The sequence below is a fragment of the Lissotriton helveticus genome, chromosome 10, assembly GCF_964261635.1.
Source record: "Lissotriton helveticus chromosome 10, aLisHel1.1, whole genome shotgun sequence".
NCBI lineage: Eukaryota > Metazoa > Chordata > Amphibia > Caudata > Salamandridae > Lissotriton > Lissotriton helveticus.
Window position 1 is genome coordinate 1167807393 of NC_136071.1, and position 26281 is coordinate 1167833673.

Below are 26281 nucleotides of genomic sequence, written 5' to 3' on the forward strand. Positions count from 1 at the left end.
AGGTTGCCAACCTCAGTTTTCATGTCCACAGGTTTCGCCAGGCGCCTTGTACATAGGTGCCAGAAACCTTGTGAGCAACTGGGTGTCAAGGAACACCTAGCCCCATGAAACAACACACAAAAAGGTCCTGGTAGACAAATAAAAAGCGGCAAATTTTGGGAGGTTCAGGAGAACAAAAGAAATCATATTGGTGAGGGGACTCTCAGAAGCAGACGGGTCCAACAACAACTAATTAATTACAAATAATTTTCTCTCCACCCTGTACCCCTGCGAACACCACACCCACACTTAATTTTGTTTTAATGAATTACACCATTAACATGATTAATTGTTAATTAAATAATTTATATTAATGAACATTTAATTGTTAATTAGAATTAATTTACTTCCCACCCTGTCCTCCTATACACCTCGAAATCTGCATCTAAAATTAAAAAATGTATTTACACTATTAACATAATTAGTTACCAATTAATAAATGTAATAATTTACAACTAATTATTGATTATTCAAAATTAAATTGCTTCCCAACCTGTAGCCCTATAAGACCTACAACCTGCACCTAAAATCTAAAAGAAAAAAGAAAAATTGCACTAGTAACCTAATTAATTATCAATTAAATAAATAATAATAATAATGAAAAACGAATTATTAATTTATATAAATTAAATGACTTTATCACTTGATGCCCTATGGTCTCCTCTCCCTATTTCAGCCCTTTGTTGGCTGGGCATAGGGACACCGTTAGCAGACTCACCACCATCATGCTTCTAAAATACAAAGACATATGCATCCATACAGGGAGGGGGCTTTGCTCAGTCCCCTTCATCCATTGGTCTTTTCCGGTGTCATTCACAAACGCTTGGCTTCTGGTCCATACCAATATTTTTGTGTTTCCCATTTTCTGGACATATTTATGGGCTTTGTGAATTCATAAATATCCCACTCCCTTCCCCCTTTTAAACTTGGAATACAACTTGAAACTGGTAAATTAAAGCCTCACTCTTTTCTTCACTTTCGAATGAGCTTCCCTTTCTCTGCACTGCATTCTGGGACAGTGGACCTCTAGGATTTCTTAAAGGAGCAGTGTCAATACTTGTCTCTGCAAAGAGTGGTGCCTAAATGCATCAATTCTTGCTTTGTATCTTTTTTTCGTCCAAATGAATTCTATAATGCTGGACTTTGGATTCAAGCAGCTGTGTTTCAAAATAAACAAAATGTTGTCCCTTTTAGGCTTGTTCTGAAAATAAAAACGTTATCTGTGGGATTGTGCTCCGGTACACCGCCCGTAGGTTTGTGAATGTTTATGATTTCAAAGAGGATACTGATGAGGAAGAACCAGATGTACAAATAACTATTTCTTAATCTGCCAGCCTAATGTATACACACCACATTGCTTCATTTGAGTTTGGAAGATTTCATGGATGTAGGCCTCAATGTTTGTAGAGCAGTACCATTCCAGATCCACGTCCTCTTTCTCCTTGTGCTGGTAATCCCAATATGGGTGTAAAGGGAAGATGGGGCACAAATCAGTATTACAGTTTGTGGGAAATGACCACACCCTATAGTTTTCCATACAGTCATTTTGCCAGAGTTTACATTGACCCCTTAGATTGATTTGCTAGTCTTCTGCTCACATGCCCACCCTACCGTTGGCCAACTTGAGGGATTGAAGACCACTGCTAACGATCCTCGCCATTTCTGTACTTCTCTATGGAGCCAAAGCAAATTATTTACAGTCTGCGATGCAGAGCGAACTACAGGGAATGACTCGCGGAGGCAGCATTGTTAAGCTGTTGTTTTTTCAACAGTTAGCTGTCAAGGCTTCAAAGTCAACAGTGAATCTACTCAGGAGAAGCCCTGTCCATTAATGCTAAAACATAAGAACTATTTCTGTTATCTAGCCGCCATTTATAGCTTACTGCATTCTGTAAAAAGGATTAGAACATTGGAATGTTGGGAGCTCCATTGAAAACAATGGAGTGCTTCGGGCTTATAATGGCTGGTATAAGCCCGGAGCTCCCACATTCCAATGTTCCTTTGTTCACAGCTCTGACTGTGAACAAAGGCTTCAGGGAGCCTGATGGGATTCCAATTCCCTCGCAATCCCATAAGCGTTTGTTCTTTTTTGTTACAACATTCTCCCTCTAGTGGCAGAATGTTCTAATAGCCTTATAGCCCTTGGTAGCTGAGCTATACCGGCTATTAAAGTCCCTCTCCCTTGTTAAAGGCCGAGCCGAAACGCTGGAGAGTGCCTTTAATAGCCTTATACGGCAGCCTATAAGGCTATAGTGTTCGCCTTTCATTTCAAGATAAAATTAGAAGGATCGCCCCTTAAATGTTTGGCAGATAATAGTAGGATTCTTCAAGTTGAATGGTATTTGTGGCCACTGTATAGGCATGCCCTCACTTGATTCACTTTGTGATGAATTACTCTGGCCTCTATTCCCTTTGTCCATCACCTTTTATGGGGGGGTCAAGATTTGTGCCTCAGATTAGGACTCTCATCCCATTTTCTTGATTGTATTGCCATGTCGTTTCTAACCTGTAGTTAAAGAGCATATAAGAAAGAGAGAAAAATGTATTTGCATGGCACCAATGTTGAGTTTCCGTAGAACAGTGTTTAGTCATGGCTTACATAAAGGACTTGAAACTAAGGCCTGGTCATAAACCATTTTCTCCCTTGTTTGTCTGGCACCTCCTTTCATTCCCATTGTTTTGTTGATACTGTCTGCCATGTTTGTTGATCAGATATTCTGCAACGTGATACCACTCTAAGGATAAACTGTGCTTTTCTTTTCTGTTTCTGGTAGGTGTTGCAGAACTGCTTCATTACACTCCACCAATGAACTTCCTGCGTGGCAAAGAGAGGCACCGAGCAGTTCTTGCCGCATTGAGACAGCATTTGAAGAAGGTGAACTACCACAACTTTGACACACTGTTGGAAGCCTTCAGACATTATGACAAGGTTAGTGTCATGCTTATACACTAAAAGTGTCTGTCTTCATATCTGTGTGATTGTTCAAATATCTGTACAAGAAATGCTGGACAAGGGGAGCTTAAGAACTAAAACTAGTCAATGAGTTCATCAATCCAAGAAGAGAGGGAGACCTTGTACATTATGAAAGAGAGAGGACTTCCTTATTATAAAAGAAAGAGAGAGAGGACTTGTATGTTATGAAAGAAACAGAGAGAGGACTTGCATGTTATGATAGAGAGAGAGCACTTGTATGTTATAAAAGAAACAGAAAGAAGACGTGTATGTTATAACTGAGCGAGAGGAAGTGTATGTTATGATAGAGAGAGAGAGGGGACTTGCATGTTATGATAGAGAGAGAGAGGACTTGTATGCTATGATAGAGAGAGAGAGAGAGAGAGAGAGAGAGGACTTTTATGTTATGAAGGAAACATAGAGAAGTTGCATGTTATGATAGAGAGAGAGAGGGGACTTGCATGTTATGAAGGAAACAGAGAAGTTGCATGGTATGGTAGAGAGAGAGGGGGGACTTGTATGTTATGATAGAGAGAGGGGACTTGTAAGTTATGAAGGAAACAGAGAGAAGTTGCATGGTATGGTAGAGAGAGAGAGGGGACTTGCATGTTATGATAGAGAGAGGGAAGACTTGTATGTTATGATAGAGAGGATTTGTATGTTATGATAGAGAGAGAGAGGACTTGTACGTTATGATAGAGAGAGAGAGGGGACTTGCATGTTATGATAGAGAGAGAGAGAAGACTTGTATGTTATGATAGAGAGAGAGAGAGAGAGAGAGGGGGGGCTTGTATGTTATGATAGAGAGAGAGAGGGGACTTGCATGTTATGATAGAGAGAGAGAAGACTTGTATGTTATGATAGAGAGAGAGAGAGAGAGAGAGAGAGGGGGGCTTGTATGTTATGATAGAGAGAGAGAGAGGACTTGTAAGTTATGAAGGAAACAGAGAGAAGTTTCACGTTATGATAGAGAGAGAGAGGGGACTTGCATGTTAAGATAGAGAGAGAAAAGACGTGTATGTCATGATAGAGAGAGGACTTGTATGTTATGACAAAGAGAGAGAGAGAGGACTTGTAAGTTATGAAGCAAATAGAGAGAAGTTGCATGTTATGATAGAGAGAGAGAGGGGACTTGCATGTTATGACAGAGAGAGTTATGTCATGACAGAGAGAGAGGACTTGTAAGTTATGAAGGAAACAGAGAGAAGTTGCATGTTATGATAGAGAGAGAGAGGACTTGCATGTTAAGATAGAGAGAGAGAGGACTTGCATGTTATGATAGAGAGAGAGAGGACTTGTATGTTATGATAGTGAGAGAGAGAGAGGACTTGTAAGTTATGAAGCAAATAGAGAGAAGTTGCATGTTATGATAGAGAGAGAGAGGGGACTTGCATGTTATGACAGAGAGAGTTATGTCATGACAGAGAGAGAGGACTTGTAAGTTATGAAGGAAACAGAGAGAAGTTGCATGTTATGATAGAGAGAGAGAGGACTTGCATGTTAAGATAGAGAGAGAGAGGACTTGCATGTTATGATAGAGAGAGAGAGGACTTGTATGTTATGACAAAGAGAGAGAGAGAGGACTTGTAAGTTATGAAGCAAATAGAGAGAAGTTGCATGTTATGATAGAGAGAGAGAGGGGACTTGCATGTTATGACAGAGAGAGTTATGTCATGACAGAGAGAGAGGACTTGTAAGTTATGAAGGAAACAGAGAGAAGTTGCATGTTATGATAGAGAGAGAGAGGACTTGCATGTTAAGATAGAGAGAGAGAGGACTTGCATGTTATGATAGAGAGAGAGAGGACTTGCATGTTATGATAGAGAGAGAGAGGACTTGCATGTTAAGATAGAGAGAGAGAGGACTTGCATGTTAAGATAGAGAGAGAGAGGACTTGTAAGTTATGAAGGAAACAGAGATAATTTGCATGTTATGATAGAGAGAGAGAGGGGACTTGCATGTAATGATAGAGAGAGAGAGGATTTGTATGTCATGATAGAGAGAGGACTTGTATGTTATGATAGAGAGAGAGAGAGAGAGAGGGGACTTGCATGTAATGATAGAGAGAGAGAGGACTTGTATGTCATGATAGAGAGAGAGAGGGGACTTGTATGTTATGAAAGAAACAGGGAGAGTGTGCATGTTATGATAGAGAGAGAGGGGGACTTGCATGGTATGGTAGAGAGAGAGAGGGGACTTGTATGTTATGATAGAGAGAGAGAGGACTTGTGAGTTATGAAGGAAACAGAGAGAAGTTGCATGTTATGATAGAGAGAGAGAGAGAGAGGAGACTTGCATGTTAAGATATATAGAGAAAAGACTTGTATGTCATGATAGAGAGAGGACTTGTATGTTATGACAGAGAGAGAGAGAGAGAGAGAGGACTTGTATTTTATGAAAGAAACAGAGAGAACGTGCATGTTATGATAGAGAGAGAGAGGGGACTTGCATGTTATGATAGAGAGTGAGGGGACTTGTATGTTATGACAAAGAGAGAGAGAGAGGACTTGTAAGTTATGAAGCAAATAGAGAGAAGTTGCATGTTATGATAGAGAGAGAGAGGGGACTTGCATGTTATGACAGAGAGAATTATGTCATGACAGAGAGAGAGAGAGGACTTGTAAGTTATGAAGGAAACAGAGAGAAGTTGCATGTTATGATAGAGGGAGAGAGTACTTGTTAGTTATGAAGGAAACAGAGAGAAGTTGCATGTTAAGATAGAGAGAGAGAGGACTTGCATGTTATGATAGAGAGAGAGAGGACTTGCATGTTAAGATAGAGAGAGAGAGGACTTGTATGTTATGATAGAGAGAGAGAGGACTTGTAAGTTATGAAGGAAACAGAGATAATTTGCATGTTATGATAGAGAGAGAGAGGGGACTTGCATGTTAAGATAGAGAGAGAGAGGACTTGTGAGTTATGAAGGAAACAGAGAGAAGTTGCATGTTATGATAGAGAGAGAGAGAGAGAGGAGACTTGCATGTTAAGATATATAGAGAAAAGACTTGTATGTCATGATAGAGAGAGGACTTGTATGTTATGACAGAGAGAGAGAGAGAGGACTTGTAAGTTATGAAGCAAATAGAGCGAAGTTGCATGTTATGATAGAGAGAGAGAGGGGACTTGCATGTTATGACAGAGAGAGTTATGTTATGACAGAGAGAGAGAGAGAGAGAGAGAGGACTTGTATTTTATGAAAGAAACAGAGAGAACGTGCATGTTATGATAGAGAGAGAGAGGGGACTTGCATGTTATGATAGAGAGTGAGGGGACTTGTATGTCACGATAGAGAGAGGATTTGTATGTTATGTCAGAGAGAGAGAGGACTTGTATGTTATGGTAGAGAGAGGGCCTGTATGTTATGTTAGAGAGAGAGAGCACTTTTATGTTATAAAAGAAACAGAGAGAGGACTTGTATGTTATGCTGGAGGGGGAGGACTTTTATGTTATGAAAGAAATAGAGAGAGGACTTGTATGTTATGAAAGAAATTGAGGAGGACGTGTATGCTATCCAGTATTAGGGGTGTCTTTCATAGATTCACATGCCTGAATCATTCCCCGTCGTCGGAATGGGAGTCCCCGGTACATAAATAAAGTAATGTCCCATAGACATATAGCTAAATAGGCCTAAAGGCCTCATATTAGTAACCTATCCCTGTCCTTTTGTAGAAAGGACCAAACTCTAGAAAAGAGCCAATCAGCTGTCACCTCCCTCTAGAACCCTCCTGGAAGGAGCCTCAGTCCCTCAGATTTTCGTACGCACAAAGCTAAGTAGGCGTATTACTGAGAGAAGTAGGTGAGCCCTTCCAGGGGAGGCGGGAGGGTTGCATGTGAATCTATGAAAGACACCAATACTGGATAACTGCAGTTAAGTAACGCATTTCTTATCCAGTATTAGGGGTGTCTTTCATAGATTCACATGCCTGAATCAGAATAGCAAGCAATGAGCAAAGCACATTTCGGATGGTACAGGAATGTAAGTCATTAGATAACAACATATCAAATGACTAATAGATACATGCATTTGCAAGTAAGTAATACCACTACATTATACAAAAGAGAAATGTGCATACATGAGAAGGATGGAGGGATGAAAAGAAGGCTCACCTCTACTGAAACAGATGACGAAGTACTGCTTGTCCCACCGTAGCATCCTTCATGAGTTCTGCATCCAGGCAGTAATGCTTAGTGAAGGTATGTGGCGACTTCCATGTTGCCGCTCTACAAATATCTATAACCGGCACTCCTGCAAAGAGCGCTATGGACGTCGATATTTTATGTTATGAAAGAAATAGAGAGAGGACTTGTATGTTATGAAAGAAATAGAGAGAGGACGTGTATGTTATGATAGAGAAGGAGGACTTGAAAGATATGAATAGAGAGAGGGACTTACATGTTGTGATAGTGTGAGAGGGCTTGCATGTTATGATAGAAAAGAGTGAGGGCATGTATGTTATGATAGAGAGAGAGAGAGGATGTGTGTGTTACGATAGACACAGAGAGAAGACTTAAGTGTTATGACAGAGAGAGAAGCCTTACATGTTAGGATAGTGAGAGAGGAATTGCTTGTTATAATAGAGAGAGAGGACTTATATGTTATGATAGAGTGAGAGAGAGAGAGAGGGGGGGCACTTGTATGTTATGATAGGGAAAGATGACTTACATGTTTGGATAGTGAGAGAGAAGTTGCATGTTATGATCGAGAGAGAGGAGTTTCATGTTATGTTAGGAAAGAAGCCTTGCATGTTAGGATAGCGAGAGAGGAGTTGTATGTTGTGATATAGAGAGAGAGATGACTTGTATGTTATGATAGAGAGAGAGGACTTGTATGTTATGATAAGGAGGGGAGCCTTGCATGTTAAGATAGTGAGAGAGGACATGTATGTTATGATTGAAAGAGAGGACTTGCATATTTAGATAGCAAGAGAGAGAGGACTTGTATGTTATGATAGGGAGAGAAGCTTTACATGTTATGATAGAGAGAGAGACGACTTGTATGTTATGAGAGACAGAGAGAGAGAGAGGACTTGTATGTTATGATAGTGAGAGAAGCTTTACATGTTATGATGGAGAGAGGACTTACATGTTATGATAGTTAGAGAGGACTTACATGTTATGATAGTTAGAGAGGACTTACATGTTATGATAAGGAAAGAAGCCTTGCATTTTAGGATAGTGAGAGATGACTTGTATGTTATAATAGAGAGAGAACCCTTGCATCTTAGTATTTTTTGCTAGGGAGACATGATTTGCATGTTAAGATGGAGAGAGAGGACTTGTATGTTATGATAGCGAGAGAGGACATGCATGTTATCATAGAGATACAGGAAATGAAACATATGATAGAGAAAGGATTTGGATGTTATAGCATATCATGGCTAAACATCAGCAAAAATGTACGTTTGCAAAAAAATATACATGAGTTTACTGATTTTAATATTAGTGTGAGTCCCAAAGGTTGATCATGACACACGTGTTACAGGGTCAACGTCTGTCTCCAGTCTTCACAGCAGACGAAAGGACCCTGGCGTGAACATTAAGGTACAGCGTAGATTGCAGTTTCCACAGGAGGTTGTTCCAGTGCAATGCTGCTAGGAAGGCCAAACCTTTCATTCTTAAGTGTGCACATTGGTATATATTGATAGATAATATAGAGACATAAGAGAGGAGGAAAAACATGTGTCATTGTGGAAAAGGTGTTCAGAGAACTGATATGAAGTGATGATGTTCCCAAGGCAGATGGGGTGCTGCTGACCTAGGACAAAGCCTTTCTGGACTCCTACTCGTAGGGGTGATGGGGCATAGGGTGAAGATGTCTGACAGCATCTGCAGTGCCTGTGATACATGGGGGAGAAGAGAGAATCACTGCAGTTTTAAGGCATGAACAACGTGTAAATGCCAAGGTTGAACTTTTAAGAGAGCCCTGGTGAAGTCAAAATGGTGTGCATAAAAAAGCAGAGTCTGTTTACAAATTTCACATATTTCTCAACAATATATTCTATCATGCAATGATGTGTATTTACATTGTAAAGTAAACAACTGTGGTGTTAGCAGGAACAGTCCATCTAATGAACAGACACAGGAGGGTAAGGCAATCACATTTCCTATCCTTTCCTACTTCTCTCAGCACCTTCACCGAAATGTAATGTAATTTAAGCCTTTGTTCCATAAACCAGATATGATACAGAGAAAGAGTGTAGCAGAGGCGAGGGGGTGCTGTATGAGAGAAGAAAGGGGAGGACACACCAGAGAGAGTGTGATGTCCAGACATATGTTGGGTGGAGGTAAATTCAGTGGTTGTTTCTTTGAAAAGCAATAGAAAGTCTGTTGGCTAGCTTTTCTCTTGGTACCATGTATGGCCTTTTCATTGTGATAATCTGGAAGAAAATGTTAGAAACAGATTTAGGAAAATCTTTATAATGGTGTGACCCGTACAAGCCCTGCCACAGTCCCATCTAAACATTTTATGTGGCTGAACGTTCATACTCCTCACTGAGTAGAGATCTTTTAACTCATTGGCCTGGTCCTCAGTCCTTCTCATCTAACAGAGCTCCCTTCCTTCCAACAGAAGGGTGATGGGAAGATAGACAAGGAGGAGCTGAATCAGGCTTGCATCCAGTTCGGCCTGGAGCTGCATCCTGACCTCATGGATGCTTTGGTGGAATACTGTGACGTGGACAAAGATGGGCTGATCAGCTTCATGGAGTTTGCCAACTTCCTTAACTGGAAAGACAATATGAGAATGGGGAAGCTGGAAGAGCAGATTTTAACCAGAGGTATGTGCTGCCTTTTATTGACAGAGTTGGTCAACGTGAGGTTAATGGTCTGGGGCTGGTGGACTTCCCCAGTCGAAGCAAGGTTACCCTTCCCTCAGCACTTTTCAAGAATTCCCTCTCACTCACACAGGGCTTGATTTACAGAGGGCGCCCGCACTCATGAGAAGCCTCTGCAGGTGAGGCGGGGGCCCCGCAATCGTGGCGGTAGCTCTGCAATGAGAAACTGCAATGCAGAGGTCCTATCATGACTGTGGGTCCTCCGCCACAAGTGCGGTGCCTCTGCCACGAGTGCGGAGGCCCTTTGTGAATCGGGCCCACAGTGTTTCATCAAGGAATATCTTCATCAGTTAAAGATTCCAGCAAACGCCAAACCAAATGCTTTAACCACTTGGACCCAGCCCTTCTCCATACTCATAGAGTGTCCATGCAGCGCTAGCTGACTGTTTCACTCAGTAAGAGCCTCCTTGACACAGCCCTAGGAGCCTCCTTGTCCCAGCCCGTCTCCACGCTCATAGAGTGTCCAGGCAGCGCTAGCTGACTGTTTTACTCAGTAGAAGAGTCCTTGACCCAGCTCTTCTCCTCATAGAGTGACTGTTGGACTTGGCCCTTTTGGCAGGTTCACCCCTAAACTTTTTGCTCTTAAATGTGACCTGGTGTTAGTTGTTTTTGGCTTCTGCGCACTTTAACACCGTGTCCCAGTGTAAAATGCGTGCGCACTCTGAGTGTGTGTGGTGAGATTGGCCTGCCCTCCCATAGGAATGCATGGGGGATATGTGTGTCCATGGTAGTTCCTGATGTGTGGGGAGTGCAGGGGCGAGTTTGGTATGTGCGAACTCGTGAGATTAAATGCTGCGCAATGGTGTGCACAGATTTAATGTGACTAGTGTCGAAGTGCCACTTTTAGAAGTTGGCCTGTCTGAGCAGTGACTGTGAATTGACTGTCTGGCTTGTGATTGGCTGGAGCTGACTGCTGTGCCTGGCTCCATGAGTCAGGATGGGTCTGCCTGGTGGTGAATAGGGAGATCTGCATGTAGATAGAGACGCGATATCAAGCCAGGTGTACTGTCCGCAGTGCACCCCCATCCCCAAGTGTGCCTATCTGATCCCCTGCTGCCCTGTTGCTCATAGAGCTTCCTACTGGTTGTAGGGCATTAAGCATGTGCTCCCAGCGCTCTGCAATAGGTTCCCTGCGGAGCCCCACTGTTTCCTCCCTTCGTATGGCAGTCCATTCCGCCCGGGCCCATGCTTGGAGGGGCAGGGTCCATGTCTGTACGCTGGGTGGGTCGCGCGCCTTCCACCTCTTCTTGAGGAGGCACCCTGCCACTTTCATCCCCAAATCCAGGAAGCATGACGAGACCTTATCTTAGGGTGATCTTTTGAAATGTTGTAAAAGGCATTCAGGCCAGTTGCAGGGGATGGCGCGCCCGGTGCAGTGCCTAAGTAGCTCACTAATGTCCCTCCAGTTAGTGCCCAGTCCTGGGCAGTTCCACAGGTTATGGAGAAGATCTGCATCCACCTCACCGCATCTGGGGCAGGATGCGTCGGTTCTGCGAAAGTATTTGTTTATTAGGTCAGGGGTGAGATAGGCCATGTGCACAACATAGAGCTGGATTTGGCAAAAGCGCACATTTCTGGGAATGCGCACAGGGCTTTTGATGATTTTCTCCCATTCTTTATCAGCGAGTGCCCACCCTATATCCTGCTTCCATTTGCCTCGCAGTGGGGCCAAATCCAGCTCCGTGTGTGCCCTCAAGGACGTGGCAAACCATCTGATCAAGTGCCTACCCATGACATGTAGGTATTGCATGGTCAGGTGTTGCTGGGGCTCCGCCGTGATATCTCCCCACCTAGCCGACATGTGTGCTATAAGGGGGAAGTGTAGTAAGAACCCCCCAGAAGGAAGCCCATCCTCAGCAACTAGTGTTTCATATGTTGTCAGTGTTCCATCCCTGTATAAGTCACCCAACGTCCGGACATCCGCCTCATGCCACTGCACTAACAAGTGGCGCGTAAGAACCCCCTAACCTCCCGGTGGGCCCTCTAAAGGCACTGCAGGTGCATAGGGGAGTACTTTTTGTGTGAGAAGCAACGCTCTACGGAAACATTTATATGCCACCGCCAGCAGCAACGGCGCGGGACGGGTCGGCACCGTTAGCTGATGAAAAAGCATGGTGACCCCCTCCAGAGTGTATGGCGGCTCATCCGTGGCAGTGTCCTCTCTCCCCCTGTCTGCTAACCAGCGGGCGATCCATTGGAGCTGTGCAGCTAGGTAATAGTGCTCAAAACAGGGAGCAGCTAGTCCACCTCTGTCTGTGGGTAGAAATAGTTTCCCAAGTGCCAGCCGGTACCGAGACTTGCCCCAAATGAAGTCACGCAGGACCGAGTTAAGCGTGGAGAAAAAGGATGCCGGTATATATAAGGGCAGATTGGCAAAGTGGTACAGAAGGCGGGGGAGCATGACCATTTTGGAAAGAGCCACCCTGCCTTTGGGCGTCAGCGGGAAAGTGGACCAGAAGCAGATCTGGGACCTGAGCGCTGTCACCGCTCGTCCCAGGTTCCCATCAAATAGATCAGCCGGCTGACGATAAATCTGGATGACGAGGTACTTAAATGTGTCTGCTTTCCATTGGACTCTTGTGCCATGAAGGTGGTATTCTGGATCGTCTACTTCGCTGCTAAATGCATAGAGGCAGGACTTGCCGGCGTTCACCGAGATAGCGGCGAAGCGGCTCAGCAAGTGGGCCAACTGCTCAGGTATGTGTCCCACGTCCCGTACGAATACCAACAGATCATCAGCATATAGTGATACTGATAGAGATCGCAGGTCATCCGACCAATAATTTCGCCACTCTGGCTTTGGGCCCATATACTCCAATTTACTATATATACATTGATCAGATGACCTTACAATCTACTACCAATAACCATTGAGTCCCTTCCGATTAATTCTAGTGTACCCGACTTACCATCCACCGTTACGGGTACCTATGACCACAATGGGTCAGGGAGCTAGCTGTAAAAGGAAAGGCAGCAAAATACAAAACCCAATTCAAATAACTTTGATATTCATCAAATGACCACGGACAACTGGGAAGTTTTAAGAATTTTATCTAAAGTTCATTCTCAGAAATCATTAAGTTTACAGTCAAAAGACAATCAATAATCAAGATAACGAAAAGCACATAGCTATAGAGAAATAATGTCAGGGTAACCATTGGAATTCTAATATAAGATGGAACGGGGATATGCTATGCAGATTTAGAAGTAAGTTTAAGAATGGACATTCATTAAGGAACAAACTTATGCACGTACTAGAATTTCCCTCTTGGAAAAGTTCTTATACTATGGTAAATTCAGAGATCCTATATATCTATAGGAGAGTCAAAACACGCTATGCATAAAGGGAATTACTTTAGTCAGTTTTGTGAGAGAAAATTATAGACCACATCAGCAAATTGCAAACTGCAATGGAGGAAATGATTTCTAAAAGGTAGGGTAACATAGGAACACGCTATGAAATCCAATAATGCAAATGACTTTATGATATACAATGGTTGCGGAAAGCATGGGAAATTAACGTATGCAAAGGTATGTCTTTATTGAAGCAAAGACAGAAAAATAGAAAGGTGCAGTATAGCGTTTCGCAGCAGTATATTTACCTAGACTGGTGTGAAAACCAACCCTGGCCACGGGTCAGTTAAGGACAGGAAATACCCCAAAGAAGGACAGTCATCAATGGGACAGCAGATGCAGAATGGACACCCCAGGACAGGACAGGACCACCAGATTAGGATCAGGACAGGACCACCAGGACACGACCAGCACCCGCAGTTCGGAAGCAACGCCTGCGCTCCACCCTCTCTGCAGTTATCGATCAGGACCCCGATTGGGTTAGCGAACTCCCCAGCAAAGTGCTCCGCCAGCACTTAAGGTTTAGTAAAACCTTAGAGTCTATGGTCAAATTCGGACAGAGTGCTCCGCAGCGCTCTGTAAATTCAGTCACCTATTGAGTGCGTTGGGTCAGTGACAGGTCAGCTATTCAGACAAGTCAGACAAATTCCCTAGGTGAACCTAGGCTAGTTATACCGTTCTTGGGTCAGCGTACCACCCCCCAATGTTGCAAAGTGTCAGAATCCCCAATTTCGATTGGTCCTAAGGTAGGATGGGTTAACACACCAATCAGAACAGACTATTCTAAGGCCTAATCTGCATTTTTGGGTACCGCCTAGCAAGATTGGGGTTCCCATGAGAAGTCACACTGAATACAATAGGAAAGAATACATTGTATATAATGTAGCGCAATTTGGTCTCTCTGGCTGGGTGAAGGTGCATCTTCCCAGGCACGTCTTGGCAGCGACTTTCTCTTGGCGCTGTGACAACGGCACCTCGCTACTTCTGGTCCTGCGCAGAACTGCACTCCAAAATGGATTCCCAATCACCCCATCACCCCTCCATGCCGAGGATACATGAAAAGTAAGCGAAAACAAATTAAAACACAGAAATAAATGAATGTATTACATGTTGTGATTTCGTACTTCAGGTTTATCATCATAAAAATATACTATGCGATTAAGGGTAAGTGCTTCAGACAATAACACAAGAGCGGCGGTGCAAGCTTCTCCACGTAATTACAAAGGTAGCCATCTTGAGGCTTATTACGCATGCGCACCGTTTCCCTCCAAACCTACAACTACGTCACGTCACATAAATGTGACTAACGCATGCGCAGAAGCAATTTCAAAAGCGGCGGCCATATTATGGACAAGGGTTATTTGTATTAGTAAAACACATAAGCAAGCATCACTAATATACAAGCATATCAAAATAAAGGAGATTAGTAAGACGTACAATTTGATTATAGAGTTACAACAGACTCGAGGTTCATGACTCGAGCAAGTCGCGATGCTAAATCTTGCTCTATCAATCCCCTCTTTGATGATATTTACTATCATCACAAAATAATGGAACCAGATGCCAACTTTTCACACTTTGTACAACTCTATCTCTTCCAACAGACGATTCAGTTTTTCTTTCTCATTTTTGGTAGGGTGAGAATTTTTCACCCTTTTGTAAATCTGATTATTCATTTCTTCCAATTCAAGTTCATCCGCACTCCGTTTCACTCCTCTCGCATTCACTTGATACTTCTTTGAGTGTTTGCGACATTTGCAACAGACGAATATGAGAAATAGGATAAGACCTATAATCCCAATTGGCATCAGTACCTTAAACAATAAGCTTTTACCTAAGCTAGCAAACCAATGACCTACATTGGAGAGACCATCAACGAGTCTCTTCCAGGCACTGTCGACCTCAAGTGGTTTGAGTTCCTTTTCCAAATTAGTAATGTTTTTTACATATCTTTTGAGCTGTACACTTTTGTCCGGAATGTAAGTGCAACAATGTTGCGCCTTCAGCATCCGGCAGACTCCGCCCTCTTTTGCTAATAAGGTGTCAAGCGCAAGTCTGTTCTGCAAAACCATCGATCTGATCGCAACCATTTCGGTATTGACCAGCAGAAATCCATGAGCTGTGTCAGTAGACAACACATCCACTATTGTGGATAATTTGCAAATTCTGTGAGTGTTCAGAACCACTCCCACTCCAGGTATCAGTGCACTGAAAATACTACCCATTATTTCACCTACGCTTTCTCTTTTGCTACGCACTAAGCCATTAGTGTTTTCACTGCTTCCAGCAACTTCATTCACATGGTATATTTTCGGGAAGACTATGCCAAAATAGCAGCTTCCATACCAGTGATCCGGCAATTTGAAATAAGCCTTGTCTCCACATATATAATAAATTCCGGGAAACACAGGTTCTGACCCATTTTTGAAACCCCAACCTCCAATTACCTTATAATTATGTTCACATTGACTGGAACCAATGAAAATGTTATTATAGTAACTAGTCTTCTCGCGGTGAAGACATAGCTTTCCCTTCCTTTCGAAATCCAACAACAGAGCAGGCCCCGCCCCACCATTTGAGGTGCTTTCCATGTTCTCAGCCCATTTTGGGGTTTTCTGCTTTTTATCATTTGCCTTTCTTTGGATACTTTCTCTCCTTTTCTCTGCCATGTTCAAAAACATCTTTTCCTGTTCATGTAATAAACAGGTCAAGTTGTCTCTGTGTGCATCACCTAAGTCTATATTACCTATAGTCAGAAAATATTCTCCCATATAACGTGTAACGTCACTTTTAGTATGTACAGGGTTCAAGTTTCCACGTATAGGAAGTTCAGAAAAGATCACGTCATTATTAGAGTAATAGTACTGTAACGGTCCTCTTTTATAAAACAAGCTTGCTAAAATGCTACAGGAAATTCCATATGTCAGGGGCAGGTGATGGTAAGTCACGCCTTCAGCTACAGAAGTGGGTAGCTTCATGCAGACATAGCAGTCCTCTATTTCCATAGTTTCTACATAGTGTACTAACAGATTTGCGAAAACATTTAAATGTGTCCTGTTCTTAACTCCGTGATAATGCAGTCCTTTCTCATCTGATGCTTCTAAGTCTCGTTTAGTCTGTCTGAGTGCTTTCTCACGTCTTTCTACACTTCGTGTTGTCAGTTCTTCAGTGTCAGTAGTTACAATCTGTGTCGGGTCAATATTAGTATTTTTGCTCACCATAAAAGGAATGAAAACTGTTAGGCCTATCCAAACTAATATTACTATAACTATACTACATATACATACTTTGCAGCATGTTTTGCAACAACTGCGGCTAGGTCTACCACTCACGTTTGAATCAGACATTTTGGCTCAGAAGAAGTTCTCAACCCCTCTTTGTGGCCTTGCACAGGTATCTTTATCCTGAGCAATTTCACGGCGGTTCGTCCTCTTCCTCTGCAGAGTAATCAGCAATCGGTTCCCCGTCGCTTTCGTCTGTAATATCAAGATCCTCAAAATTTTCCAAAATTAAGTAAGTCCATTCAGGATCTTGATATTTTTCGTTTAGTCTCTTTATTCGATCACTCCTTCGTTTGGAGCTTTCTCCAGCTTGCTCTGCTATTCGTAGACTTTTTCTTCTGTCAGCAAGTTTTTCTTCTACTGTTTTTATTCTCAGTCTTAGTCTCTTAATATATCTTGGTTCGATATTTTTCTTTTTCTTGAGTCTTTTGGCTGGCACTGAGATTTGGCCTTCTTCTAATGCTCTTTTGTTTTCACTTGTTTGTGGCACTTCTGTTTCTGCCTCTTCCCTTCCTGTCTGACTAGTCCCAGGTCTTGTATCTATTTCTTCTGCCTGGTTACTAAGCTGGCCTTGTTCAGGTAAATTTTGGGTTTGGCTTTCGAATGTCTCTGTTTCTACTTCCTGAACACGTTCTTCTAGTTCTATCTGATCCTGTTCAAGCACTTCGATCCCTTGATTTTCTTCCGCTCGAACTTTTACACTAGTTCTAGTCTGTCCCTTTTCAATTTCAGGAGTTAGTGGAGGTGTGTCAATCACTTGTTCTGTCCCTGTCTGACCTTCCTCTTCGTCCTCAGATTTGATGTGAATCTCAATGATCTGAGGGTCTTCGCCTGTGCCTATCTCGACCTCTCTATTCCACTCTCTGTCTTCGTTGATTCGCTCTCTTGTTCTGAGTGGATCTCCAGTGAGATCGATTATAGGTATCCAATCATCTGGGCTGGTGCTCGGCTGCTCGTCATCAGCTACTTCAGGACCAACGTTTGCAGACCCCTCAGCTGGACGACCTTCCGCTCCAGGCTCCTTGTCTGGAATTACCTTTTGTGTATGGCTGGCATGGATCCACTTGGGAACGCCTGCACACTTCACCGCTGTCGTGGTCACCAGTATTATTTGGCGTTTTTCTCCCCACCTCGGTGCAAGGCAACTCGAAAGAGTGTGCTTCTTGATTCTAACCCAGTCACCAGGAACCAATTTGTGAACTGGAGTTGTCGGGTTGGCGACGGCGTTTTCCCCAATCTGGCGAGAGATAGAACGCACTTGGTCACCCAGTTGCTTGCAGTACTCAAGTACCAAATCATCAGAAATGCTTAACAGTTTGTATCCTGGTACCCATGCTTGTCTCATCACTCTTCCCATTAGGATTTCATGGGGGCTCAGGCCTGTTCTCCAGTCTGGAATGCTTCTGAGCCCCATCAGAACAAGAGGCAAGGCAGTAATCCAATTCATTCCAGTTGAGTCACACATTTTTGCCAATCTCGATTTTATTGTGCCATTTATTTGCTCTACCACTCCAGAAGCCTCTGGACGATGTGCACAGTGCAACTTTTGTACGATTCCAAATGCTTTACAGAGTTGGTCCATCACTTCATTCTGAAAATGTCCGCCTCTATATGATTCAATAGTGACTGGGACCCCGAACCTAGGTATCAATTCTCGCAGTAACAATTTGGCCACTGTTAAGGCATCACTCTGTTTGGCAGGGTAAGCTTCCACCCATTTTGAAAATAGGCAGACAATGACAAGGACATATCTTTTTCCCTCGCAACGAGGCATGGTGATGAAGTCAATTTGTATTCTCACAAAGGGACCCCCTGATTTCCCAATTTTTCCCAGTTCAACCACTGTTCTCTTGCCAGCATTGAACTGTTGACACGTCAAGCACCTCTGGCAAAGGGATTCTGCTACCTTCCTGAATTTAGGGTTATACCAGGTCTGTTGAAACACCAGAACCATGGCATCCCTACCAGTGTGTGATCCTCCATGTATCAGTCTGGCCATAGGGGCAAGCAGGTGTCTAGGTAACAAAGGCATACCATTTGGGCTCACAATGACACCATCCTCCCGTCTTGGTCGACAACCAAGTTCCTTCCACTTCTCTTTCTCTTCCCAGGGCACAGCATGCTGCCATTCTCTCACTTCATCCCAGGTAGGCACTTCTTCAAACACCATAAGTTGGCAGCTGTTTCCAATCCCACCCAGTTTGATGTTTATTGACATGCGATCCATAGCGCATTACTTTGCTACTCGATCAGCAAAATCATTTCCCAATGACACAGGGTCAAGGACCTTTTTATGAGCAACACATTTGACCACTGCCAATTCTTTTGGTAATTGGATTGCCTCTAGAAGGTCTTGGATAACCTTTCCATTTCGAATGGGGGTACCTGATGAAGTCAGAAAATCTCTTTGTAGCCATAACTGGCCAAAGTCATGCACAACCCCATAACAGTACTGACTGTCAGTATACACTGTTATTCTTTTGTCTTTTCCCAATTTGCAAGCTCTTACCAAGGCAATCAATTTGGCTACTTGTGCAGACTTTATTCCAAATAAACATGAGGCTTCTTCAACCTTACTTAAAGTAACCACAGCGTATGCAGCACTTAGGCCTACAAGTTCGTGTCTCATACATGAACCATCCACAAACCATTCCTTATCATGTACAGGCAAGGGTGTTTCTTTAATGTCTGGGCGGGGTTTGGTACTGAACTCTGTCAGGTTAATGCAGTCATGCTCGTTTTCTCCCCCATCTTCCAGAATCATTGAGTCAGGGAGTAGAGTGGCTGGGTTCAAGATATTACACCGAGTAATGGCTACATTTGCAGCACCCACGAGAATCCTCTCGTATTTAGTCAGCCAACTAGGGGTGAGATACTGAGTCTTAGTTCGGGTCAGTAGGATCACAACTGCATGTGGAACATACACAGTTACAGGATGTCCCATGACAATGGATTCACTCTGTTCTAAACTCATGCAAGTTGCAGCTACTGCTTTCAAACACCCAGGTAATCCAGCAGCCACTGGATCCAAAGTGGCAGAAAAATATGCCACGGGGCGTCTAGTCAAGCCATGTTCCTGAGTTAGGACCGACAATGCACAATTGTCTCGGGTGTCACAGAATAGGGCAAACTCCTTAGAATAATCAGGCATGCCTAAGGCAGGCGCTGTACATAGACAATCTCGTAACTGAGTGAATGCTGTTAAGCTCTCATCATCCCATTCCACAGGGTCCTGTGCTCCTTTCTTTGTCATTTTTATCAAAGGCTTCGCTAGGACTGCGAATCCCACAATCCATTGCCTGCAGTAACCTACAACTCCAAGGAACATTCTGATTTCTTTCTGAGTACGGGGTAACTGCATATTTTGAATTATTCTGACTCTCTCTGAGGTGACTTTTCTGACGCCTTTTTCGATCTGGTGCCCCAGAAATTTTACTGATTTTGTACAGAACTGTAATTTTTCAGGGGCCACTTTATGTCCCTTTTCTCCTAGGTGGTTCAGTAAAGCAATGGTGTCAATTACACAGTCCCTATGACTTTTGGACGCCACCAAGAGGTCGTCGATATATTGTACCAGAACAGACTTTCAAGGTAAGACTAAAGTTTCAAGGCATTTTTTCAAGATCTGATTAAAGATAGAGGGGCTTTCTGTGTACCCCTGGGGGACACGATTCCAAACATACACGTGACTGTTGAAAGCAAATGAGAAAAGAAATTTGCTGTCTGGATGCAATGGGATTGAAAAGAATGCGTGACATAGGTCTATCACTGTGAACCACTCAGCGTCCCAGGGAATCTGATACAGGATCACTGCGGGGTTCGGGACAATAGGACAGCAAGGAACCACAATCTTGTTTACCTTTCTCAGGTCCTGCACTACTCTGTACTTGCCACTAGGTTTCTTGATTCCAATTATGGGTGAGTTACATGGGCTACTCATCACTTCTTGTATGATGTTGGCTTCTAGCAATTTCTGTATTTCAATGGCAACTCCTGCTCTTACTTCGGCACTCATTCTGTAAGGCTTAGTGTTGGAGTAAACTGCATTCTCTTTCATGGCTATTTGTATGGGGTCTACATTTGCCATTAATCCTACATCCTTTCCAGTAAAATCCCATACTTCTGGTTTCACTGTCTTTTGGAGTTCTTCAGGTAGGTCCTGTATAGTCATTCGTTTAATTTCTGAGTCAGGTCTGATTAACATTAATTTATAGATACCATCTTCATCTGGGGTCTGAATTTCGACGCCTTTTGGTGTGCAAAAGATGGTACAGTTCATTTTGCACAGCAAATCACGTCCCAGTAAGTTTACTGGACTAGTATCACAGACGACAAATCTGTGCATTTCTTTAAAGTTTCCAATTGAGATCTCCATTGGTTCTGTAACGGGGGTACTAATCAATTTATTAGATACTCCCACTACTTGGATTGCTTCTCCTGAGAGGGGTAGGTTTGGAACGTCCGCTGTTCTCACAGTAGAACGGGTAGCACCAGTGTCCAATAGAAAGGTGACATCATTTCCGTCGACCTTTCCTTCAATGTATGGCCCAGACTGTTCTACCGGCAAGGAGGCGCCAAGTACACACTCCTCGTCCTCCCCTCTCAGGCCCCGTCAGTACTGGTCGTCACAGAAGAAAGTGTCATTCAATAAATACTGCGAAGTTGCTGCATTTCTATTCTCATTGCCTCCCCAGATCTCTATGTCGTCACCCTGCGGTGATTTTCCTTAAAAGTTGGCTTTGGCGCTCGGGGCAATTGAATTGTCTTTACCTGCTGCTGGGTCTTTCTTGGCTTTTCATTCTGCGTCTGTGGAGTTAAATCAGGTGTTTGGGAATTATCATGCTGTAAATACGGACACTCGTCTCGCCAATGTCCAATCTCTCCGCACTGATGGCAGGGAAATTTCTTTTTGGCTTCTTCTCTACTCATTTTCGCTCGGGGCTTTCCTCCACCCCCACCCCCAGGGCCTTGGTTCTGAGTGGCTTTATTTAACTTGTTCAACTGCTTTTCCTGCTGTTCTGCGAGCTTTACTTGTGCCCACATCACCTTTTCCTTTAGAGTCTTTTTCTTTTCTGCCATTTCGTCCTCACAGTACTTTGCGTACCGTAGGACCTCATCCATCTTTTTAGACTGCCAACAAATTTTGTTATCTTTAATCCACTGACAAATTTCGGGTCTTAAACCATTTACAAACCTGTAAATAAAATGTGTCATATCCTTCATCTCGATGTTATCTATACCACTGTACGTCTTGAACACCTGCAACAGCCTTTCATAAAAGGAATGCACAGTCTCGTCCCTTTCCTGCGTGGTTCTATCTATCTTGGTCCAATCAGTTTCCTTTGCAGGCACCTTTAGTTTCAAATGTTGAATTACCTGATCATATTTTTTCATCACTTCCTTAGAGGGTTCTCCTGTTTTAGAGTCCCTCGGGTATTCCTCACAAGGCCAAGCTATGGCTATTTTACACTCGGTCCATAGGTCTACAGGGACCACAATGTCAAAGAACCCATCCAAATCCTTCCACAGGCATTTTTGCACCTTTACGAATCTTTCCACCTGCCTGTACCAATCCACAGGCTTTTCTCGTAATTTCGGGAAATCATTGGTAAAGGATACAATATCCTGTCTGGACCACGGGACATGTACATATTTTCCACCTGGCACTTCGCGCATGGGGTATAACTGTTCGGGTTTGTCGGCTTCCTTCAGAACGTATTCGGGAGATACCTGTCTAATCTTGGCCTCATCTTTTTTCTTGGCCCATCTGGCTTTCCATTTTTCTACATCCCCCCATTTCTGCAACACTGTCAATAATTCTTAGACCTGTACTTTCTTTCCGGACACATTCAGGTTTTCTAAATCTTTGTCTGAAAAATCTGCTCTGTAGGGTTTCTGCAAAGGTTTCGATTTCGAGATATCTATTCCCATGCTAGCTGCAGTATCTGCTAATTTTTCATGAAGTACTCGTGCATTTCGGGTGAGACTTTTGCAAATGAACAACCGCTCTTCCTCAGAGTAGGTATTTAATCTGTCCAATCCTACATTTCCTGCCATTAGCTCTTCTATTTCTATTCTCAATTTGTAGAGATCTAAAGGTTTAGACTGAGGAGTTTGTTTTTCTAATTCTCGACTCCATCTCTCGATTTCTTCAGGAGTCACTAGATTGACACTCTTAGTACCCGAAGTCGTTTCCATTTGAATCTCCCTCGTATTAAAGGGATTATGCCTTTTCTGCTTTCCTTTCCCGGTGTCCCTAATGGGCAGGTCCATTAACGAGACCTCAGACTCGCCCTCACTTGTCTGGTCATCTATGATTAGGGGCTCTGGTCTGGGCTGTGCTATGACTGGGGTAATGACTGGAGTTTTTGGACTTCCCTGTCGATCCCCATACAACGGAACCACTGGTCCAATAGTTACTGGTATTGTCAGGGCTTCAGGGCTTGCATTTAGCTGGGAGATTTTCTGAATTATTTCAGCTCTCTGTTTTGCTAGAGCTTCTCGCTCCTTTTCCTCCAATAGCCTTTCTAATGATTTGTCATGCAATACCTGTGGGGTTAAAGTGGGAATATAACTCGGGGCAGTGGGGTGAGTTTCACTCGGTCCTTCACCATAATTGGGCCTCGGGAACAAATTTCCTGTACCTAGGGATCTTGGTTCTCTTTCATACTGTGGTTGTAAGAACGGCATTCCTGAACCTGATGGTCTCGCCTCACCCTCGTATGGAGGTCTCGAGCAAAGTCTCTTTCACGGGAGTATCTTGCCTCCCCACTAATTGGCATCCTTGGATAAATATCCCTCGTATCTACAGGACCTAAACTCCCGGTATAGGGGGGTATGAGGCAGTCCCCTCCTACACTGGCAGATCTGGCCTCCTCTAAGGGAGGAGGTCTTCGGAAAATTTCCCCTTCGCTAGAAGGTCGGCGTTCTTCATTATAAGGAGGTGGGCTTCTTGTAAACATGTCATCTAACAATTCATCATCCGATTCCCCAATGGGCACCCAATGCTTACATTTTTCTGTTTTCTTCTCCCCTGTAGGAGGGCCACATGCTGGCATCATTGGAAACAGCCCTTCTACAATCATATTCTGTCTCCACTGTTTCATCTTTTTGGCTCGGGCTTCCTGTTTCAGCTTTGGATACAATTTTGTCAACCCTTTATCCATTCTGGGCTTATCTCTTTCAAAAGCCTCAATCTCCCATTCCTCTAGTGCTTCATACTGCGTTAATCTAGGTCTGGGATGTAAATCATTCATTCGGGTTCTCAAATTGAATAGAATCCTGCTATTGAAGGTACCTTCTAACGGAAAAGCCAATACTCCGTCATCTTTTGTGTATTCCGCCCAATTTTCCAACCATACACAGGTGTTGTACCCTTTATCGAACATCATGAAAGATGCGGGAGTATTCGGTGGCGGAATGACAACACCTTCTCTAGTTTTAATCGGCTTGTCTTTTTTGAAATAATTCTTTACTTTATTTACAAGAGACAATTTTCTCTTATTTCCGTACATAATGTCGTTTTTAACACCTTTCCACTGATCGGTCTCAAATCCCATACACCGAGGATCATGTCTGGTATGCGGTCTATACGAATGCCACATACGATTTCTACGAGTGACTTTTGTTTACAAAAATCACTTCCAATCCAAATACGTCTTTTATTCCCGTGGGACCAATGAAGTGCACAAATTCAAATAATCTCGACCAATGGGTGCGCGGCCTTTTCGCGAGACAGTTCTCACGCTTCGGCACTGACCCCTCCTTTACAATTCCAGCTCCGCTACACACCCGCAGCGTCTACCAATCCCAGCGCGGCACAGAGTGACGTCAGAGCAGCTTCGCGACTGACTCCCTCCTTTACAAGGTAACGGAAACTTTCTTACTTTCTAAAGTGCTTGTGCTTGGTTATTAAACAACGAATACACATTCGCCACTGTGCTCAAGTGTCTAGACAGGAAAGAGTTTGTTTTACTGCAAGTAAACTACTTCCATTTACTTTTCATACACTACGGATAGATCTCTTCTGCCTATCCTTCACTCAAGCATTAGAGAACCTGTTACTTCCCTAGACTCATCCACCTTTCCGGGATATATCCGAGTCTAAAGTTTCACCAGCGGACCCCTTTGCCTTCACCCAAGCTTCGACGAACCTGCTACTCTTCCGGTGTGACCCTCACTAGGTTACGCCACAATAGGAATTTTGCCAATGAACCTCGTTGCTAACATTTATTCAAACATACATTCAGAAAAAAATCCCTAGTTAGTGCTTCCAGTTCTACCTAGCCTGCACCAACTTTCCTTGAAAGCCAGTGACCTCAAAGCAAATGGATTCTATTCACCACTCGCTATTCAATTCCCCGGGGATTCCAACAACACAAAAAACGTTTTACGTACGAATGGATTAATACATATAACAATATAATAACACGAATAACGATTTTAAAACATTTCATAATTTTCAAAGCAAACATTTCATGTGAGTGATCAGTCCACAGAAACACTTTTACTTTTAGCAGCAACAGCTATCTCAACTAGCAGCGTCCAACTTAGCTAGTCTAACTAGTCCTACCTAACCTTTAACTATTCCCTAACCATCCTCTGCGCTACCTGAAAATTACTGATAGAGATCGCAGGTCATCCGACCAATAATTTCGCCACTCTGGCTTCGGGCCCATATACTCCAATTTACTATATATACATTGATCAGATGACCTTACAATCTACTACCAATAACCATTGAGTCCCTTTTGATTAATTCTAGTGTACCCGACTTACCATCCACCGTTACGGGTACCTATGACCACGATGGGTCAGGGAGCTAGCTGTAAAAGGAAAGGCAGCAAAATACAAAACCCAATTCAAATAACTTTGATATTCATCAAATGACCACGGACAACTGGGAAGTTTTAAGAATTTTATCTAAAGTTCATTCTCAGAAATCATTAAGTTTACAGTCAAAAGACAATCAATAATCAAGATAACGAAAAGCACATAGCTATAGAGAAATAATGTCAGGGTAACCATTGGAATTTCAATATAAGATGGAACGCGGATATGCTATGTAGATTTAGATTTAGAAGTAAGTTTAAGAATGGACATTCATTAAGGAACAAACTTATGCACGTACTAGAATTTCCCTCTTGGAAAAGTTCTTATACTATGGTAAATTCAGAGATCCTATATATCTATAGGAGAGTCAAAACACGCTATGCATCAAGGGAATTACTTTAGTCAGTTTTGTGAGAGAAAATTATAGACCACATCAGCAAATTGCAAACTGCAATGGAGAAAATGATTTCTAAAAGGTAGGGTAACATAGGAACACGCTATGAAATCCAATAATGCAAATGACTTTATGATATACAATGGTTGCGGAAAGCATGGAAAATTAACGTATGCAAAGGTATGTCTTTATTGAAGCAAAGACAGAAAAATAGAAAGGTGCAGTATAGCGTTTCGCAGCAGTATATTTACCTAGACTGGTGTAAAAACCAACCCTGGCCACGGGTCAGTTAAGGACAGGAAATACCCCAAGGAAGGACAGTCATCAATGGGACAGCAGATGCAGAATGGACACCCCAGGACAGGACAGAACCACCAGATTAGGATCAGGACAGGACCACCAGGACACGACCAGCACCCGCAGTTCGGAAGCAACGCCTGCGCTCCACCCTCTCTGCAGTTATCGATCAGGACCCCGATTGGGTTAGCGAACTCCCCAGCAAAGTGCTCCGCCAGCACTTAAGGTTTAGTAAAACCTTAGAGTCTATGGTCAAATTCGGACAGAGTGCTCCGCAGCGCTCTGTAAATTCAGTCAC

The 26281-nt window shown here is 43.2% G+C and overlaps 1 protein-coding gene across 2 annotated transcripts in view; it reads left to right on the forward strand.

Moving 5' to 3' along the window:
- Positions 1-26281, forward strand: part of EFHB (EF-hand domain family member B) — a 250589-nt gene that overhangs the window by 183633 nt on the left and 40675 nt on the right. For both annotated transcript variants that reach the window (XM_078663999.1, XM_078664000.1), the window contains 2 exons: positions 2814-2968; positions 9561-9768. In XM_078663999.1, coding sequence (XP_078520125.1) covers positions 2814-2968; positions 9561-9768 — 363 coding nt within the window. The remainder of the gene's footprint in view (positions 1-2813; positions 2969-9560; positions 9769-26281) is intronic.